General features: G+C 39.9%; 1 protein-coding gene across 3 annotated transcripts in view; it reads right to left on the bottom strand.

The window, feature by feature from the left end:
• Window positions 1-572: 572 nt before the first annotated feature.
• The window catches only part of GALK2 (galactokinase 2), a 47,347-nt gene continuing 25,772 nt past the window's right edge, over window positions 573-22,147 (bottom strand). For all 3 annotated transcript variants that reach the window (XM_050309615.1, XM_050309616.1, XM_050309614.1), the window contains 4 exons: window positions 20,604-20,756; window positions 15,375-15,585; window positions 6,987-7,188; window positions 573-1,052 (listed from right to left, as the gene is read on the bottom strand). In XM_050309615.1, the coding sequence (XP_050165572.1) occupies window positions 845-1,052; window positions 6,987-7,188; window positions 15,375-15,585; window positions 20,604-20,756 (774 nt within the window). In that variant the 3' untranslated portion in view covers window positions 573-844. The remainder of the gene's footprint in view (window positions 1,053-6,986; window positions 7,189-15,374; window positions 15,586-20,603; window positions 20,757-22,147) is intronic.

Raw genomic sequence — 22,147 nt, 5'->3', positions numbered from 1 at the left:
TTAATTGTTTTTTTAACATAGTCAATGGATTATATTTAGTCCTTCTTAATAGTTTTGCATAAAATGTGAATGTTCTACCATGTAGAAGCAGAGCTGGCATTCAGCCACTAGAGTATGGTATTTGGATTCCTCAAAATCCACCATTGCTTCATTATTTGTTCGTGCTCTTCAGGGAGCAGGTTGTCACATTGTACAGCTCATAGATAACATTCACTGTTGTTGAAACTTTCATACCAAGTCATCTTGTACAAATATACTTTTCCTGCTTAACATAATGTTTGACTTGGCCTGCAGGTGCTCCTCCATATTAGTATTAATGACAACAGTAATTATCCTATTTATGGAGAGTATAAAAACTTCTAATGCTTAGCAAGGTCCTTCCAATTTTTTAAATGCTTCAGATTAATCTTTCTTTTTTACAAAACACTCCAAACAAAACAATGTCCAGCACCTGAAGAGAAAAAAGCATGAACAGCCCTGCTAATCCTGCAAGGTCCCTCCCTGCACTGAGACAGCTCATTCTTCACAGCCTCTCTTTAATGGAGCAAAGGGAAGAGAAGAGAGAGCCACTGTAACAAAGTATCATCTTTATTTCAAGTTCAGTTTTCCCCGTCAATGAGTTTTAGTAAATCAATGTTTATACTGAAATATATACTTAGTATGGAAAAAAAGCAAGACTTTTATAATCAAAGAGTTTTCTTTTAATTGCTTCTTCAAAAATACATTTTGATAATAGCAACTGCTTGTTACAATACAAACCAGAAAAGGCATTCATTTACTGTGGCATGGGAAGTACTGCCAGTTCCAAATGCTCCACATAGTTTCTTTAAAATTTTTACGTTCTTTAGGCCTCAACAAAAACCAAAGCTCCTCTTCCAGGTTTGGTAGCAAACAGACTGTTATTCTCCCCTGCTAACCTTTGGCCATCCGTTTGGTAATAAGCTTTTTTGACATTTTTTAGGAACGTGCTCAGCTTGTCAGTAGGCACCATTGACACAGTGCAGCCACCCCATCCAGCTCCAGTCAGGCGTGACCCGATGGCCCCGAATTGCCTAAAACAAAATAACACAAGAAAAATCATGTAAAATCAACCCAAAAGGGGTGCTTTGTCGTGTATAAATTTCATAGAGAAAGCTAAGATTTGTTTTGAGTATTCATGTCATCTGATTTTTCTGAGGTTCCCTCGGTTGTGTGCAACACTACAGCAATTTTGCAGTTACCATTTTGGTCCAAAAAAAAAGTGCTGACGCTTTAAACTGCAATATAGTGATTTGTGTCAGTTCCAAAAGTCACCCTGTTTTGTAATGCTTCAGCATCAGCTGTTTTAAGGATCACAGTGCAGCTGAGATGAAGAAAGCAGGAGAAGAAAGGAATTGTGTTAGCAACATTCATAAGACATCAGAAGTGAAAACAGAAATACATGACAAAAATAACAAAAGAGGGTTCATAAACTAATTGCACAGGATGTAGGCATGCAAGCCATTTTCTAATGTGGCAAAGACAAATAGCTCTATTCTTCCAGGACAGATCTAAAACATGCTGAAGATTCACAGGCTTCTGCAGGACCGCTGAGCGTGCCAGTCAAGAAAAGGAGAGTTCAGAAACACTCAAAAAGCCATACAGAGTCACTGCACTCTGTGTAAATAAATTCACCTAAACATCTGTTTATGCTGAATGGACAGATTTGGGTATCTCTCTTTAGGGAAACCTCATGAACTTAAGAGACTGCCAGCAGCAGAGGTAAAGTAAGAACTTAGTCCCAAAAGAAAAAAATGCTCTTAATGAGGAGGGTGAATAGAAAGAACAATGACAAATAAATGACATCCAAAATATAAACCATTCCCAGCCTCAAGATACTGGCCTGCTAGAAATGTCCTAAAGCAAATCCCATGCCATTACACTGCAAGATTCAGACACCATCCCACTAGAATTTAGTAGAATTATTTTCATTAGTTTGCTTACCTGTGTTCCTGATCTTTCCTTAGATTCAGAAAAAGTAGGCAAATACCATGTAATAAATGTCTTTGGGGCTTTTCTAACCTAGTCAGAATAGAACCAGTCAGATTCAGAAAACTCATCTGAAATCTTATTCTCGTGGGAGATCTAATCTGATTTGCAAACGAATACTTTTGATGTGTTTCCAACAGCCACGCACGGAGAGATTTATCAGCCCCAGAGTATGTCAGAGGGAGAGGCAGCATCATGTGAGCAGGAAAGGACAGCTCATTCAGAGCTGTTGTAATTTTTCATGTGTGCATTTAATGTTAAATGAATCTGGTGTAGTGCTGGGTTAGTCGAGGTTTAGGTCATATTTCAAGCAAGTACTTACATATGTGTTTGATTCTGAACACACATCTCTTCTTGAACAGAAACACTTTCTTCAGTGTGTCTGTGTGGTGCCACCCTTCATATTGACTCGATTTTATGTTCATTCTGCATTTCCTGTTGGTGTTCTATTTTACTTATTGTTATTCCTGTAAGCCACTCATTCTCTGATGCAATTTAGTAGTTTCTAGTCCATGGAGCAACCTCCTAAAACGAGCAGGATCCAATCCAGTCTCCGTTGCAATCAATAAGGAAATTCCCATCAACTTCATAAGGCCCAATCCGCTTTTCAGAGTCTGCTAAATCAACTGTCTGTACTCATTATGGTCTGTTACCTCACTCAGAACTTTGCATTTCTGATGGTGTCTGGCTTTTATTTTGGTAGGCAACTGAAATCCCTTCAGAATTGTTCTGAACCTTTTATTGATTTCGTAATTCTCTGTGGTCATGCTCATGCCTCATTTTTACTGAGTCATTTTAAAATACTTAGTTGAAATAAAGCATAATGTAGACAGAAAATATGCCTGTTGCAGAGCTGAAGTCACTGTGTTTCAAAATACTGCGGCTTAACAGTGTCAAATGTGGTGATCTGATCAGACACTTGGGGTTTTCTGCTGAGGAACTTGATGGGCAGTGCTGCAACATCTGAAACCTGGGTACCTGACATTACAGGACTTCACAAGTGAGCACCTAATTGTGCTCTGCAAGAGATGTGGTGTCTGGTAGGTATTTAGATCCAACAGGAGAGAGCTGTCTTTGGGACAGGTCTGAAACCATCTTGTTGGAGTCCTAACCCGTGGGGTGCTGAGCCAGCCCCTCTGGTGCAGTGGCATTCCTGGCCAGACACTCTGCTGGTGCACTGGCGTCCAAATCATGCCCTTTGGAAGAGGAGTCTGAGCAGACAATCCTGTGGATGGGGCGCCCTCCCAGGCACTGGGATTTCACATGTGGGAATTACCCTGGGCAGTGCCTGGGCTGTGCTGCAGCACCAGGACAAGGAATACAGGGAGAGGTCATGGAGTATCTGCAGCCCAGTGCTGGGGGCACTCAGCTCCCAGTCCCAGGTTTCAGCCTTTGCTTCCTCAAGAGTTTATATATCTTTTTCCAGTATTCACTGGATCAAAAGAGAGTTATCTTATAGGAGTGTGAGAATAAAAATATGAGTACTGCAGCAAAGGAGAGATGAATAAAGGAAAAAAAGTAAAAATGGAAGTCCCATAGTTTGATATATGGAAATGATAGGCAAGACATTGCAGTAGTTAATTTTAAAAATAGTTGTGCTGTTAAGAAGTGAAAATTTGAAATACTCAAAATTATTAACTAGTTTCAGAAAGCATGGAGTTAATGTGATGAGATTTAAATACATAAATGGAGAGGATTATACTTATTTTGCTTTGTAGCTTAGTTTGCACTTGAATAGCATCTTCAAGGCTTTCTGGCTCTGTGAAAGGGCTGCAAACTTTTTGTTGAATTTCCAGATTGTGCCATGGCTGCAGGCTTTGCAGCTTTAAGAGAATCAGCTTTGGTAATGGGAAGAGTCTTGATAAAACGCAGAATTGTCTTGGCCACCATAATGGATGTGATGTACAAACTGCATCCTTTAAAAGTGATCCCAGAGGACTCAGCTGTAATGGGCATGGCTGGGAACACACCAATTATTGGGATTTATAGCAACAAAAGATGGAGAACAAGAGACTGAAAGGAAGTTATGAGCAACACTAAGGACTGAGAGATTTCCAAGAGGACCTAACATGTTCATGAGCTCACATCCAACTCTTTGTCCCTTAATTGTTTATTAAGGTAAATCTGCTGTGTTACCTACTTTAAAAGACTAACAGGTAAAACAGCTATTAAGAGCATGAGGTAGGTTAGAGAAAAGTACAAGTCTTCTGTCTTTGCAAAACAAACAAAAAAAAACCTGACGAGCTAGTGGTTACAGTTTTCAGCACTACAAACCACAGCAAGTATGGATCCCTTTCTTTCTTGGCAGAGGTTGTACAGTAAAACATAAAGATCTAGGCAAAACAGAAAACATCTGGATATGCAGATCATTCTTCACAGTTTAAACCTTGTAAGGAGAGAGCAGCAGTAGACTCAGGCAATTCTGTGGAATGTATTTTTGGAAAAGCTTTTTAAAGCTACAGGGCAGCTGTATATCATCGTAAGTAAAGAATGTAATTTCTGTAGTTCCTGGCCATTTCTATAATCACATCAGCCAAGTTTTCCTAGAGTGACTAGTGATTTTATGTCCCTCAGCTTCTTTAATGTACAACTTGAGAAAAGTTAAGACATTTTTTCCAAAAAATTAGATTCTGGCTTAAGCTGCATTCATCTGGAATAGCTATACACTTTGAAAAATCTAATTACTGAATCAGAAAAAGATTTAATATTAAACTTCTAGAGAAGAAAGATGCAGTTCTTCTTGAAGAATAATGAACAAACAATTTACTTGTTTCTGTGCAAAGAATGTAATAAAAAAACCCAGAATAAATAACTTCAATATAGCAGTTAGACATCATTTCACACAAATGATGCTCCAGTGTGGTGCTTAGCTCTGCCCATCGTACTGCTGTGGGCTCTTCTGCTGGTAAGTTAGAAATCTGATGTAATGAGGGCACACGCGTCACTTTTTTCCTTTACTATTTATATTTTGCTTCCTGGAATTGAAATTTGAATTGAATTTCGAAAAATCCTAACTGCTCCTTTCCTTTGGGCCTTGTGGCTGTGTGGGAGCTGCCTCCTGCGAGCCAGTGCCCCGTGCCCAGGCTGGCTGGAGCAGCAGCTGCCTCGCCACCGAAGCACAGAGCTCAGCGCAGATGGGAGCAGAGTTCCCGTGCTGAGCTTGGCACTGACCCCTGAGCTGTCCCTGCCAGCCCTGCAGCTGCAGCACAGCCCAGGTCACCCCTGCCCTCCACGTCCTGCCAGGTTATGCCTGGCCTGGTTTCCCCTGCGTGGGGCAGGACAGTCTTCTCCCAGGGGTTCTGAGAACAGGCCCGTTCAGAAGGATCCAAGGTGGGCACCCAAGTGAGGACACTTCAGATGGCTCAGCAGGTCTGCAAAGGGGTCATGGGGTGCCACTGCTGAGCTGTGAGCACTGGGGAGTTACTGCACCTCAGAACAATGCAGATGTGAAGTTTGAAGGCTCTTCCCCTATCAGAGGTGTCTCAGAACAGGCAGTGCTGATGCCTTGCATGGGATGAAGACTTTGTTGCCCAAGATTTTTGAGCACAGTTTCTGTCTTCAGCTGATTCTGGAGATAGTTGTCCCTTCTCACACAGGGATCAGCAGTTCCCTCTGAGCAGCTGGGATAACCCTGGTGGAATTGCCCCGCTGAGTGACTGTCACAGCTTATTGTGTTATGTGATCACTGTGTGATACAACAAATGGAACACGGCCCAAGAGAAGGATCAGGAATTGTTCTGCTCAATTACTGTCAGTCTGTCCAATGGCTATCAGGCTTCTCTGGGTTTTATCACAAAACAGCACGTGTATCCCATATACAAAATAATCTCTTAATGTCCAGAAGTCTTCTGTTTAATTGTTAAGTTTGTAGCTTTCTGCCTCAGAGGCCATTCCATCACGTCTGCAAAGGAAATTAGACTAACCTAAATAATCATCTGTATTGTACTCTACTGATTTACAAACCTGGTAAATGGGTTTTGCAACTTAAAAAAACCACGAGTATTGAAGTAAAAAAGCATATGGTAAATTGCATGTTTTTAAAATTCATATTTTCTTTCTAAACCAGACTAATTAAATAGTTAATAAAAGAAAAGGCCAGTTGCTGGTAAAGACACATTTTTGCAATCTTCATTTTTAGGTGGTATTAACTGGGGGGGGAGGGGGAGAGAGTTTTTAGCTTCAATTTGAAACAGTTTATTTTCCTCAAAACTGGAAGATGTAGAGAAAGGATGGGATATTTGCTTCTGAAAGACAGTGAAACAACATTTCTTGACATGAGGCCTGCAAACCCTTATGTCACCCTGCATTTCCCTTCTGGGAGGGCAGTAATGCTCTGGCTTAGGGCAGAGCTTCCCAAACTAAGCAGATCCTTCTCCAAGGAGAAGTAGGAACAATAACAGAAGAGCAGAATATGAATATCACCAGGAGCTGTGATGGGAATGCAGGAAGCAGCTGGGACAGGGTGGCTGGGGCAGAGGCAGAAAGTTGTGGATGCCCCATCCCTGAAAGTGCTCAAGGCCAGGTTGGGTGGGTCTAGTGGAAGGGGGTTGGAACTAGATGATCTTTAAGATCCCTTCCAACCCAAACCATTCTATGATGCTATAACTGTAAGAGATACAGAAGAAGTAAAAGAGTTCAAATAGAACAAGTAAAATAATGTTGTAAGAAAACGAGTTATGACTTCTTCTACAACTTAAAAAGGAATAGCCAACAGTCTAACGTAACACTTGTGACGATGAGTCAGTCCAAAAGCAAAATCTGTAATAAAGCCATAAACTGAAGCTTTCATCTGAAAGCATTACACAGATGTCAGCAGGGAAACAATTGACCATGTAATGTCCCTGCAGGAGATTAATTTTGTAATAAGAGACAAGAATACTTTCATTTTAAGATTGCAATAGCCAACTATGTCATATTTTCTCATCAATTCAAGCACTATTCTCAACAGAGGATTACTCTTCCTTGTGGTCAGAACTTACAGGCAGATGTCGACCAGCCGATCCAGTTCGGGACAGCTGCATTCATACATCTCCCTGCAGCTGATATGGCTCTGGTTCATTAATTCTCCCAGCAGCTGGAGTGCATTGGCAGGTGCTTTGCTGCATATCTTCTGAAATTCCAGCACTCTGGCAGCTTCACTGTACACGTGCTTTGCACGCTGGTATAACTTAAAGGTGGAGACTAAACAAAAGGAAAATTGCATTACCATTCACTACAGAAGGAACACACAAAAACACAGAAGAATTGTATTTTTTAGTAATTCATATTTTGTGTTAGAACTTTCTAGGCTAAAAGTCTTCTTCAAAATCTCACATCTTCTTTAAAAGCCCTGATAAAAATAGTGGTTAGAGTTTATCAAAATACAGCGTAGACATTTTTTCCATGTTAATAACTTCATGCACATACTCTGGTTATTTGCTGTGTCAGTGAACAGGCTCAGTCTCTCCCTTACTTTGCAGAAGCAAGGCCCAAATTCAAGGGCTGGCAGCAACAGCTTTATGGCGTTAATCTAAAGCTTTCAGGTTTTCAAATACCAACAGAAAGGAGGCAGGAGAACACCTGGAGGGTCCCCTGTGCCCTACAGGCAGCTGTCAGGCAGCACCTGCTGGCCCAGGGCCTGGTGTGTGGCTGCTCCAGGCCAAATCTGCAGCAATTGTGGAGCTGTGTGGACAGACCTTTGCTTGAGAGAAAAACACAAAAACCACAACCCACGTTTTTTTTTGTTTTTTTTTGACAGTAACAAAAATGCTCTTTCCCTATTTCATGATGCACAGGTAACAAAGCCCTCTCAAATATCTTCCCAATGATAGGGGCTCATCCTGACTGTAAATAATACTGGATTAAAGGTACAGTGAAGAGCACAGGTGTTTTCACTTTGGTTTTCAGGGTTTATTTTTGGTGTGTGTTACTTGCCAGAGTGTTAAGTGCTGCCTGTGTGGATGAGATGCCAAGCCCAGACAGGTACTGCTTGGTACCGACCTACTAAGATCGAAGTCTAGTGCAAGGATTTTGGCTAAAATTTTTCAGTTGGGCCATGGAAAAGCAAGTCCTCTGGGAAGGGCTGGGGGATGCCCAAACCTGAGTGGCAATCAGGGTAGAGACCTTCATCAAGCCTAAAAAATGGGGCATAAAAAGGAAGGAGATGGCTTTGGCTGAAGGCTCTGCAAGCCACTCATATTTACAGGAGGGTTTGGTTTGCAACTAATATCTGAGAATTGATCTGCCTTTCCCAAGCTCGTGCTGTAGTTCATTGTTTTCCTCTCCCAATATAGTTCTGTTTGCTTTAATACCATGGCTACTATTAAGGAAGTATTGTTCACCAAAAGCATGCATGACATAATTTATGATTAAATTGGTTTGCTTGAGCTGTTTGGGTGGTAAATATTAGATAAGTGGACTTTAACCTCTGTGTGGAGCACCTACTGCTTCATCACAGCACACCCTTGTTAGAGCACCTCAGAACATCCCTCATTTTCCTTCTACATGTAAATTCTCCTTTAGAGTGAAGTTTCTCTCCTCATTTCAGCTCCTGGTCTCTCTTACTTTCAAAAATGGCTGATGAAACACTCAAATAGAGGTAAAAGGAGAAGAGAGACAAGCCCTGTATTTAAAATAGAACTTGCTGTCTGACCCAGACACATGGAGTTCCTACTTGGCTGTTCTGTGGAGACAGCCAACTTCTGGAACCACTTCTGACGCTTTCAGCAATCTACATTTGCAAGTTTATGTAGAAATCTTCCTTGAAAGACTGGAAATAAAATTATGTCCAGTATCAAGTCTCTCATATGTACACTCCAGGCTGCAACCCTTACAGACTAAAACTTCATCAGCACCTCTATAATCCCTTTTTTATTTCTCCAGAGGATTTCGCAACTATAAATGCTAAAAATACAGTGCTGAGAAAGACACAAGTAGTCTAAAATGAGAGAGAAACATTGAACATAGCAGTCTTCTGCTACTGCTGATATTGCTTCTGCTCCTATTTATTTTGTAATTCAATACAGCCTGCTACTGAGAAACCCTGTGCTGCTTGTGTTTTGAACAAGACTTCTGAATGCATTTCAAACTAGGACAGAAATGAGAAAATTTAGTGCCCCCCAGAAACATGGACTTGAGAGTATCACACAGGAAGAGCATATTTTGGTTTCCGATTTTATTGCTGCTGGAGTTGGTTGCGCTATGTTTTGCAGAGCGGTGCCTCAGTATTTCTGAATGTTGAAGAAAGGCAGCTTGGCCTATTTTTAAGGATGGTTTCTCTTTAAATATTCTTTTCTTATAAGCCATTGTTTTAGAGCAAGGAGATTTCTAAATGTGCATTCGTTTAGGGAATATCTAAAGTTGCGTGAGAGATTGCCATAGCTCGCACTCTCTTGTAAATCACCATTGAACAGTAGTAACCCAAAGAATGAACTGAAAACATGTCTGGTTTCAATTGTCGGGCAACAGACTTGCCAAAGGCTGTGATTGATTCGGAGACCACCCTTTGGTAGAGCAATGCTCCACTGGCCAGATTACCTTCGGAATCTCTGGGCTTGTGCTGTGCTCGTCACGTCAGGATTGGCAGCCGGGCTGGGCTCTGGGGTCCTGGCGGCCGGCCAGGCCCGCGCCGCGTCCTCCACAGGAGGCTCCCAGGAGAGCCTCCCAGGGCAGGGACAATGAGCTACCTGGAACTGCTCCCTCTCCATGGGAACACGGCCCTTCCAGGCAGCTCCAGGGTGAGAAAGAGTGGCTGGCTGTTCTTTGCAGGCTGCTCTGGGGACATTTACCCAGCTGGCAGCGGTTAAAGGCTGGGATCCTTACGTTGGCCGTTGGTCACTTATGGGCAGCATTTTATTTCAAAATAATTATGTCTGTGTTTTAAAAAACCAAATTTATAGCTTGCTTTTCATCTCTGACAGTGTACTTTTCAGACAAAATTATCTTCAGGGCAGCAAACACCTGTGTACTCTCTAAGTCTTATTCTAAAGTAACGAAATGATTCATGTATTTTGAGCTTTCAACACCAAATGCCTCTGATAATACAGAAACTCTCTTCTCTGTCTTCTGTTTGGATGGGTACTCAAACCAACCATCTCTATCTAATAGAAGATAGCAGAGCACATGTGGTATTTCCAAATATTGCATCTATATTGGAATCTCTTTGCTACGTCACAGCTTGTATATTAGCTCCTCATAAAGTGTGAATTAATAGGACGTGTCAGAGCACTGTGGAGGCTGTGATTTTAGAAGAAGCTCACTGGAATCTGGGTTTCATGGGGTCACATTTTCTGACAATTAAAAAGGACTGATTTCCTAAGCCATACTCTGCCAGTGTTAAAAGAAACAAAACCAGAGGGCCCACTCCTGCTTAGTTTATATCTGAGCTAGGGCTGGAGTGCTCTGAAAGAGGAAAAGCTGAAGCCCTCAAAGAAACCCTTGCACTGTTTCACAGGACCGGGTTATATGGTCTCACCCTCTGTGGTGCTCCAAGGAGAACAAAAAAGCAGATTGTTAAAAGCATGTGGATTCTTAAATCTATTACAATGTCTGAAAATTAGGTAATAAAACTGAAAACGTAAATATACTTTCCTAAGCCAGCAATCTGTAATAAAGACCTGGTTTCTCCCACTTCAACTTATTTCCAAGTTCTCTGAACCCCATCTTTGCTCCTTTGCAGAGGATTTCTGTCATGTCACCCAGATAGATTCAATTTCCTTCCAAACCACCAAATGCCTTTGAAAGAAAAGTGCCATTTTTCAGGGCACTAAAAGCTCACACTGCAGCAAGAACCTTCCAAGTTGCTAAGACCCAGCAGAATAACATTAATGAAAGTTTGTCCAAAACCCATATAAAATATCTAAATAAACAAAAATCTGGGCTATAAGCCCCAAATAACTGTAGGTTAACTAAATATAACAGAAATGTTTACTGTGCGTTTTCAGCTGTATAGTCATATTTTTAATTTTAGCTTTACAAAAACTCTGCAAACCTGTCCACTCCATCTACAGGGATTTTTTTTTTTCTTTATAAGTAAACCTTGTTGTTGGGGGTAATCTGGATGAGGATGAAGAGTTTAGAAGGTGGAAAGAAATGACTTCTGGCCACATAGGCCAGACAGCATCAGACATACAGACTGTTTGTTAGATTGTGAGCTTTCTCTCTTGTGGGGGAGAGTAGATTTCTCTGATTGGCCAAAGTTGAGTCAGAGGCAGTTAGTTTTCCCAATTAAGTAATTAGTAGTTATCTGAAGATGCATGTATCCCCCCTATTAAGTACATCAATCTTAAATACTATCCAATGCCCTGTCCAAGTTTATATATTCCTATCCCCTTTTTCCAGAACCTTCCTTATCTGCATATAAAACCCCTCCATTTTGTAAAATAAAGTTAGATTTAGCACCCACAGCTGGTGTCTCTGTGTGATTTGACTCCTGAGCTCGGCCGATACACCAACAGGCACAATGAGAGAAACTGCAGCTCAGCTGTGAACCCGCTGCTCTGAGAAGACCCCGAAATCCCAAACCGTGTTACCTTGTGGCTTCTCAGCAATTCATATTATTTGTTACAACTTCAGCTTCAGCAGATTCCTTTCTTTAGAGGCTTCCTGTACAATTCTGTCTGACCTTTAGCTAAAGACCAACCTCTTCAGGCTATATATTTTTTTTCTAGTTGCTTTGGCAGCTCCCTACGATACGTTTCAGTGTAGATTAATGAGCTGCACATGGCTGATGGGACTGTTAGGGATTTACAACCGGAAAAACTCACCGATGCACAATCATGTAGGGGACAGTTTCTCCCACCATTCCTCCCGTGGAATAGGACCCTTCTCTGTTAGACATCCTGCTGATTGAACATGATGAGGGTGAAGGTTTCTGGCTCAGAATGTATATAAGAAAATGCTGCCAGATGGCTTTAATTTGAGCCAGATTGTGAACCCCCTAGTTGAAGTGGGGAACAGTTACTCTGCTGGGACTGCTCAAGTAACTGTTTGCAATCTGGCTCTCTGAAAATAAACCAGGGGACGAGTCAGCACTGGATTCAGTGACCCATTTAGCAGACACCTGTTTCAAGATTATGATAAGTACTGGTTTGAAGTGATTTTTCATCCAGAGGAATGCTGGCTTTAACAAGGCTTTTGCAACTAACCTTGTTGACTACTCAGTGCCTGTTCCTCGCCTGTGGCACATCCCAAGGACCTGCATCCCACAGGTATGGGATCGGCCTGGAGCAGCCACCTCTCTGTTTTCGTGGAAGGAATGGTATGTTCCCAAATTTCTCCCTGATACGGATCAGGCCAAGGCTGAAGTGGGCACCTGGATCCTTAAGCTGGGAAGTGCTCTTAGGTCTGGCAGTTTGGAGGTAACTTCTGTTCATGCAGGACATCTGCTGATGCACAGAGTCACCTCACAGAACACCTGAGACGCCTTCACCTCCACCTGTCTGTGCAGGGAACGTGGACACTGTTCCTCCACTGAGATCATCATCAATACCCATGAAAGGCTATTCAAGCACCACTCATTGAAGCTGCAGCACAGACTTAAAATTCTCTTTCCAGGGGACAAACAGGAGTTAAACAGCCCAATCCACACAGCACATGCCTGTTCCTCCAATGGTGATTTCATTCCCGGGTTTAAATGTCAAAATTAGATTGCAATTTTAAACATGAAAAGGAAAAATTAGTTTGAAAATACCTCATTTAAGAAGAAAAAAACATTTAAGGGTTAAAGGAATACCCTATTTTACAGGAAAATATCCTTTTGTGGTGAAGCTTATAAATACTTAATGTCCCACAATCACCACACACTACATTTTCTGTGAAGCACTCGAGTCCAAGCCAAAGTTATGGCACAGTGCACCTTAAAAAGTAATAAATATTATTTTTCTAGAGATGTTCAGAAGCCACAAGTGCAAACCATGTGTAAACATTTGCAAGGGAGTTTTAAACTCAGGAATTTGAGTTGGCCAAGGAACAACTGCAAGAAGTTTAGAGAGGCTTTATAAACCCTCTGTGCTTCTCCAAACGTGGGGAACAAGTGTACAGTGGGGAACTGCAGAAATCTTGGAGTACTTGCCTGTAAAAGGGATGCAGAGTTACTCTGTGCTTCCAGACCTGGCCTGGGACTTGCCCCAAGTCTGTCCATACCATTTTCCTTTGACACCCACAGTTTTTATCTGGTCATCCTTGTATACTGATAAAACTTTGTTACTGTCACTGAAGAAGCAGAGGAGGGAAAGCTGGACTTAAGGCTAAAATAATACTTATAGAGCACTTTCAGCTCCTTAAACATGAGATACAATGCCAGTACAAAACAGTATTTGTAATGATCACTGGGCTTTGAATAAAAGAAAAAATTAAAACTACTGACAATATCTATTCAGCCACAGAAAAAACTCAGAATGCGATAAATTATGTAAATAGAAACTTGCATGTAAGTAATTTACCCTTAACATTACAATATTGTATCAAAAAAGTTGATAAAACGTGTACAAAGAAAGAAAGATATCCTAAATGTTATGGTTTGTTCTTCACGTTTCACAAAGAAGTTCAACAACACTGAAATTCTCTGAAGAGGTTACTTATTTGACTGAATGTTTTCTCTCACATGAACAAGCCAGGCACTGTCATTAAAATAAGAGTGGGAAAGCAGAGGGGAAATAAGAAAAGTATTTTAATCAAACAGCCTGTGCTTTTCCAAAGCCAATGTAACACATAATATGCGTAGTGGGTAAAAAAAACACACTCTGGATTTAGATTCTTTCTGTCTGTGTCTGTCTTGTTTCTTCTTTGCATATGTTTTACAGAAATCTGTTATTTAATTTTATGTTGTACATGCAAAGACGCTTTCAGCGTAGCCCTTTTTAATTGGTCTTATCAACTGAAATCACGGTCATGCAAGTTTAAGAGATTCTGCTCAGCAAACATCTGCAAATGGTATTCAGAGCTACAGTATAAAATTTCCTTTGAGTTTCTTCTATAGCTTTTATGTCTGAATTTTGTATCCAGACTTTGTTGCTTGGAAAAAAAAAAAAATCAAGATAACCTGTATAAACAACGCAATTCTACAGAACTGTAGAATTTTGTTGTACAAAGCAGGTATAAGGAGTATAAACATCTGTAAGTTAATAGTCTTGTATTGCTTCGTGAAGGGGAGAGTACAGGGACAGTGTAAGATTTACAACCTTGGAGTTTCCCATGAAAATGCTGCAGAGTGCAGGTAGTGGTTCAGTATATTCCTCTGTGCAGAGCACAGAGCTATCCAAACTTGCTATGGAGATAAAGAGCTGGATTAGGATATCCCAGTCCATCCTGGTACCCTCTGGCAGTGTAATCAGACAGTAAGAGTTTCATACTGTCTGATAGCACTGGGGTGCAAAACAGGTTATAGATTCAGGGCCTGGTCCTTGGTCAATATATAAAACTTGCAATCACTCCAGATAGATTAACTATTTAAATGTAATTGTCAGCACAGATAGCTGTATTATGGATTTATGTACATCAAATGTATGCATTCCTGAAAGCAGTCTTGGCAAGGACTGGCAAGGATATAAGTCAGCTACAAAAAAATAGAGCTATTAAGGCTACAGAATGGAAACAAGGAAAAAGGATTCTATGTAGTTCTTCAAGAAAGGTTCTGATCTCAATTGTAAACCTGTTATAAATGCAAATGAACTATTTCGTAAATTCTCTATTATTCATTATTATTAGCAACCCTTCCAGGATCCATCCCATGTGTGACAATGCTCATGACTGTATGGTATAATCATAAACAATAACACAAGGGAAATACTTTAAAGAGTAAATTGTTCACCTCCACCAACATTTTCCTAAAAGAAAAAGAAATACTGATAGTGACAGAAACTTCTCAGGAGATACTCAGAGGATTTGCTGCCCAGCGCATGTTTTAGGAAGTGACCAGGAATTTATCAGTTCAAAAACAGAAACACAAGCCCATCTCTGCTGGTCTTTTAACACCAGTTAAGTGAGAGCAAACAGGATTCATTTTAATGACTCTGTAGTTATCCAAAATGTTCAGTTTTGTTGTACTTAGTGTCTAAAAAGGAAGCCTAGTTTAGACTTTTCCCTAGAAAAAAACCTGAGTTATTTAGAAATGACTCAAACAGCACAGGCTAATCTAAAATACCAAGTGATCTGCTATTCCCATCAGTTTAGAAACAGTTCAATCAAAATTAAAGTTTTGCTCTATTTTTTCAAAGTCTCAAATTGGAATGAAATTATCAGTTGATGATGATACCAATTCTTTCAGTTGCTAACCAAGATTCCAGGTGAGTGTTCTGGCAAGACTTCCACCTGCACTACTTATTAATGCATAACCTTTTTATATAATACAAACATTGTACAGTAAACCCCACCATTTCATATATGCTTACCATCTTGAATGTTTTGACTAAGGATCTGAGAGCAGAGCTCCTCCAGGCTAATTCCCAGGCATTTACAAATTTCCTCTCTGCTGTAAGGCTCAGGATGTAATACCTCCTCCACAATGGTCAGCATTTCCTCTAGGCTAACTCCTAGCTCGGTCTGCACATCATGGAGCTTCAACATTTTTTTCCAGTCCAAGCCTTTTGACTTTGAGAGAAGCTGAAATTAAAAAAAAAAAAAAAAGAACACATCAGAAAATATTGTACTTTCCTGTTTCAAAAAGTTAATTATCTGTAAATACCTTTAGGGCCCATTTTCTCCTCTCACTTCTTAACTGGGAACCATCAGAAACTTTCTACCAGTATGCAGCAGACAATCATATTTATTTATAAAAGGTCTGTTGATGACAGCTATTCTTCCCTCAAATCAGATACTGTCTGTAGAAATCCTACTGGCATTATTTGTGTGGAATCAAATAAATGATTTATCCTTTTCCATGAGCTTTGTTACTTCAAGCACTTACTTACCTTTTACAATCCCGTCTGGACAACTGCTTGTAAAAATGCTGTGATATTGTAACACTACCAGTCCTTAAAAAGTCTATTTCTGTACCATTAGTATTTGCTCTAACGTTTAAATCTCAGTTTGACCTTTCCAATACGCTCCTGAAATTTTCTGATGAACATTGAGATTGTCAATAAAACCCTTGCTTGTAATAGCCTTAAAAATGTTCAAGTGATCATAAGATTTGTTTGGAGAATAACTGTAACCTTTCTCAATCTCTAGAGTTTAAGGTACATTTTAAGTACCTTCTTTTAATATCCAATTTAAAGGGACTTCTGAGCCTCTACAGGAACATTACGATGTGTTGGTCAGAATCTGTTCCATTCCTGCGTGGTTGCTGTGAGGTTAATTAGTTAGAGATGCATCTGCTTTCCTCGTTGTTGGCAATGATATCATGCTCTGTGTCTCTCTGTGATGTTTTAGCAATTGACAGTAGTTACTTCAACCCCAGAATCCTGACAGGCAATATGCCAAACAGGCTTTTCCCTGGAAGGTTGTTGTATGTGTTGATGCTCTCACGTGCCCAATGAAAATGGTTGAGCAAAGCAGCTTTCCTACCAAAGGGGAATATTTTTGATGTTATTAATTATGGAAGAATATTAAGTGGTCACTGTGGGATCCTACTGACATATCAGCTTTAATTTCAACAGATTGCTACAAAGTCAGACACAGATTAGCAGGGACACTCCACTGTTCTGCTGCGTTCCTAAGGCACATCGCTCATCTCCACTTCTGCACCATTTAAACTGAGATTAAAATTTCCAAGTATGCCAGATCAGGCTGTATGTTTGCAAAGACTTTAAACCAGTGCACCAAGATCAGGGATTTTCTATACAAATCAGGGTTCAAACCTCTCATCAACAGGGCCAGATTTCACCCAGAATGTTTTGTTACTCTTTTCAATAAGCGCTGGTTTTGAGCAAGATCGGTTTGAAATGTCTTGATTCAGCAAAGCCATTTAACTTCCTAGTTAAAAAAGGCATGGGATTTCCATAATGTCTGAAACGTATTTGCTTTGTTTTGTGCAAAGTTACAGAATGAAATATAAGCAGAAGATTCACTGCCCAACTATCTGGTGTAGATTCTCGCTCTTCTCCAACAGTGCCTGTGCCTTTGCAGGGGCTCTTCCAGTTTTGCTTTATTACAGTATCTAAAAATTAACTACTTTTGGTGCCATCTAGTGACTTGCTGAGATTTATGTGAGGCTCAGCAGAGCAGAACAAACAAAATCCAATCAAAATCCTAATCATATAACTCTGTCGCCATTTAAAACATAATTTTCTATGTTCAGTGGTAGGGAAAGAAGCAGAACTGTTTAGTGCCTAATGCAGAAATCAGGGAGAGAAAATTTTCTTGTAAAAGAATGATTAAGTCACTTCCTGTCTCCTTTTCAAAGGCTCTGAGTACCTAGAACTCCACAGCCTTTATGTAACTTTATTTTAGCTTACTTACTGGTAAGTTAGAATAACAATTATTGCTTCATTTTACTTAAATACTTGAATATCTTGTATGGTGGTGCACGTTTGTGACATGTTTTTAGATTTGCTTCAAGGTGCTAAATGAATGGAAATGTTTTTCCTTGTGCTTTAATCCTAATATTCAGCATCCCCTAGACTTTACTACCAGCAGTTAAACAGAACTAGGAATTTATAAACAATAATGTTCTATAAGGCAACGAAAATTTTCCTACTTCCTTTTTGAATAAATAATCCCCTGCAGAAATATTACCACATGCATTGTCACATCTGTTCCCATTTCTGTACTTCAAGGGAACTGCTGTATTTCAGGTGAGCCAACTAGGCTGGGGTTTTACAGGTCAAATGTTCCAAATGGAAACTTGACCCTGTTGGGCCAGCGGGCACGGCTTTGCTGGAAAGATCTGTCCTGATCCCAGCAAAGCTTCTGTTCTAACAGCCCTGGGAAAAATGTTATGGGCAAGCAGGAATGGTGTTTGAAAACAGTCTGGCTGCAGCAGCTCACACTGTAATGGACACAGAAGAGAAATGGGGGAAAAAAATCCCATCTCTTTAATGCACAGAAGTAATCCCAATACTGCTTCCATAGTTGGATATTTTCTTCATGATCTCTGACTAGATGGATTAAAGATGTGGACATCATGCAGCTGGCTCTTAATTGCCAGGATACAGCATCTGTGGGCTTTATTGTCCTTTCTTGTTCAACAGGCACACTGGAGCATTGCAAGTAATAGAGAGGAAAACATACTTGGTAAACGATGGGACAAATATAAATAAAAGAAAGTCTGACTAGGAATAAGTCCAGGAATACTTCTGTAACAACATCACTTTCTAACACATTACATTCTACAATGCCATCTGAGCATCCTTCCCCATTTAACAAACATTGGTTGGTGAACTCTATGGCATTGCAGACATTCTTGGCACAGGCTCCAGCTGGCAGTGCAGGGAACCACACAGGGCGAGCGGGCAGAGCGCGGCGCTCCCGACGCTCCTGCAGCACCCACCGGGTGAGGCTTCCCAAGGACGAGGTACAAGTTCATTTCCTTTGGAACTGTGAGTGCTCTGCAGAACATAAGTGTCTTTAAACACACTAATAGATTGCAGGAAAGCACTCAGAAGCTGATACAAGAATAGAGAAAGGGGGGAAAAAAAAGAACTGAGCAAAAGAATGACCCTCCAGAAGGGAAGGGAGAGGAACAGAATCTAAGAAAGGTAATTTTGTGATTATGATCAAGAGCTCATTTGCTACAGGACAGACTGATATCAAAATGTTCTCCATTAATGCCAGCAGGGATATGTTGTGTTGCCATCTTTACTTGCACAGAGCTTTCTGCAAGCAGTAGGAAATTTTAGAATTACCTAAAGCAGAAAGGGGGAAAAAAAGCCTATCCTAAGGCACTTACAATGAGAATTTCTTTTAAAGCATTATTGTAAGGCCCAGCATGTTATTTCATAGTTCCATTAGCTTAATGGTGCTTAAAAGACTTCCCTGTTTCCACTTACATACCTGCCCTCCTTCACCCCGCTGTGACCTCTTCCTAAAGACAGTCTTTTCCTGGCTCAATGTATTTTTATAGTGTGTGCAACTTTCCATCTGGGTAGCATATGTTTAAAAACAGACAGGTGTATGTTTTTAGTCTCCTTACAATCAGGCATCTGCTAAAAGTACCTTTTTAGAGATTACATCACAGCTAACAGGAATGTATAAAAAAATGATCTTTCCTTACTACCTTTTTCATTTACTGCACAGGACTAATAATTTAAAGCACTTTAGAAAGCTGTGATTCAGTTCACAAAATCTGGTATATGGAACAGTACCTCAAAAGCTCCTACAGCTTAATGCACTCGTTGTTGCACTTTGCCTTTTAGAATAGATCATCTTTGAAGGTTCTTATTTCTTATGCAAAAAAATGACTTTCCAAAAGAAGCTCTTCCTAAAAAATACATATTTAGTCAAGTAGCTATCCTAAACTAGAGGTCTATCAGTTATACCAGAACTATCATATAGACAGGTCCTTCTATTTTTTTTCTCAGAGGCATAAGAATCTTTTTATTAACTTCAGTGACAACAGCTTTAACTATGGTTATTGGTGCTATTAGTTTTACCCCATCTTATATACAACTGAAATGCAGCTATTTTTTTAATATTTGAGTTTATAGCCCATTGAAAAACTTATCTGAGGTTTAGCTTCCCTCCTCAAAAAATATCTCAACCCATTATTTTGTATTATATTTTGTCAGTATCTGATCATCTCTTTTTTTTTAGCACTAAAACATAAAAGAAATTACTGATTTATAGAATCATGATGCCAACAGATGTTCAAAGTATTCCTGAATATTCATCAGATATTGGCCAAATGTTTTGTGGCAAGGAATTCCACGCTAGTTTTCAAAACTTTCTTCTAGACTTTGTGACCCAAATTCTGTTCTTTCACACAGCACATCATGCTGGGAATAACTGCAGTGGATCTTTATGCTTACTCCTCATTTACTCTAATCAAAGAAAAATGCACTGTCTTCCCATAAAAACCTCAAATCATACCCTACATCTACATATTCCTGAACATACAAAATCCAGAATTGAAGCAGAATTTAGATTTTTTCCTGTTCAATTTCCATACATTTTAGAGATAATTTCAAGCTGTAAACTGGCAGTACAGCATAAATGTTGGGGTTTGATTCAAGCCTGGTTTTTTAACTTTATATTGACATACATGCTGCTATTCAGCATTTCCAGTATTACTTCCAGGCCTCCAACTAGTAGCTTTGATGTTCTCTAAATCCTAGAAAATACACATCTATTGCCATATATACATATAAACATGTGACCATACTGGTTGTTTTCCATTATTTGTCATTATTCAACTTTAATTAGAAACAGTCTATCTTATTAAGTGAGAATATTTTTTTCTGAAAAATAGACTTACTTCCTCTACTGAAATATAACACAAAATAAATTTAATAGAACTAAATCACATAATCTTCTATATAAGGACATGATCCTTGCACTTCCATTAAGCTCAGCAGGAGTTCTGGTCCTGCAGATGGAGCAGATGGAGGTGTCTGGTTCTGGAAAGAAAAATTATACTTAAAGTAGCACCTAGCCAGGTGTTAAAGACATAACTGGTCAGCAGTGGAAAAAAGCACATATTTAGATGAAGGTTTCATTAGAGTTTGACATAAGCCATGCCCTACCTTTGTAGCCAGCCGACACTCCATTACCCTAATATTGAAATGAGAAGTTGCTGCTTTATTCATTTCAACACAACTGTTTGCAATAACAAACGCTGCTCCACTTGGAAGTCTAACATCAGTTGCCTTCAGTGGATTGAACTCTATCAACTTGGCCTATTGAAAGAAAAATGAATGGTTAGTTTTAATTTACTACTAGCTAACAGAGCACTTAGTTCTATAAATCAAATGCAAATTTGCATGTTTTTTCTCTTGAAAATCCAGAGACAGTTAAGGAAAGAAAGCTGACATGAAACAGTGAGAAAAGAGGTTTAACCTCATTGGTCAAGTTACACATACATTTCAAACCTTTCCCTGTAGCTGGATGTTAAAATGTTTCCATTAAGTCTTTGGGTTTTTTCAGGGTTTCACAGAACCCCACCCAACCTATTTTTCTTGCCTGTTTAAACAACAGTTTTTCTTTGATCTACAGAAAAGTAGCAGGCCTGGCTGAAGCTAATGTGCCTGCTACTAAAACAAGGGGCTTCGCATTCCCTGCCCCTTCATCAATGTCCGTCTCCTCCTCACTCTTCGGATTTTCCACTACATCAAGATTAGTTCACTGAGGTACAGGAGAGTACCAACATTTTAGGACTGGAGACACTGATCATGGCACATCTGGACAACCAGAGAAGTTAAAACTACATATAAAAATGTAGTTACTGTCTCCTTTCTGACATAAGAGACTGCCTTGCCTCACAGATGCTTACACAGGCTGCGTAAGATGTTCCCAACATTTGTGACCTTTTCATGGAATAAGCTAGGCATCCGTTAATTAAATAATTCAGGATGTAATGTAATCAAGAGATTAAATTCACATCTGGTTTTTCATTGGGATAAGTTGTAAATCATGTGCCCTGCTTTGGCTTCTTCGAATAGACTGACTCTGCGAGCAGGGCCGTCTCACTGGCTTTGGCACCGCTCACCCCCAGAGAGTTCCCTGAGCCACTCGAGTGCTAAATAAACAATGACAAATCTGCTTGTACATTATGTACAGCATGTGTGTGACTCCCTGCCACTGAGACTCTGCCCCACGCCACAGAGTCACCATCAAGACAGACAGACTTGCTTACATTTCAGTATACCCTTTAAGAACTGCTGCCTTAGATCAGAACCTACCCCTGAGCTGGTCTGGTGTCCTGATTCCAACAGTAGTCATAAATGGCTGTTTAGGGGGAATAAAAACTAGGATATACACAAAGCAATCTTTTTTTGAGGGGGAGTATATTTTTCTAGCTTTCCATAAGCAAAGACTGCAGTGGGTATGTTTACCCTGGAAGAAACATCCAACTATTATGTTTAATAGCTACAAATAGGCTAATACTCTAATAGTGTATCCAAGAAGGTCTTTTTGGAACCCTTTTAAAACTTCTGCCTTCTACAATGTACGGTATTTCTCAATTTAACAATGAATGTTTTGGAAAAAAACCCAAACTTCCTTGTTTGTTTTTAACAAGCTGCTTGCTAATGTCATTGTGTTTCTATTAGTTCTTCAGTTATGAAAAAAA

This window comes from Myiozetetes cayanensis, unplaced genomic scaffold, assembly GCF_022539395.1.
Source record: "Myiozetetes cayanensis isolate MyiCay16 unplaced genomic scaffold, myiCay2020 scf14, whole genome shotgun sequence".
Taxonomy (NCBI): Eukaryota; Metazoa; Chordata; class Aves; order Passeriformes; family Tyrannidae; genus Myiozetetes; species Myiozetetes cayanensis.
The sequence above is the reverse complement of the archived record's forward strand: the minus strand, read 5'-3'. Positions and strand labels throughout refer to the sequence as shown.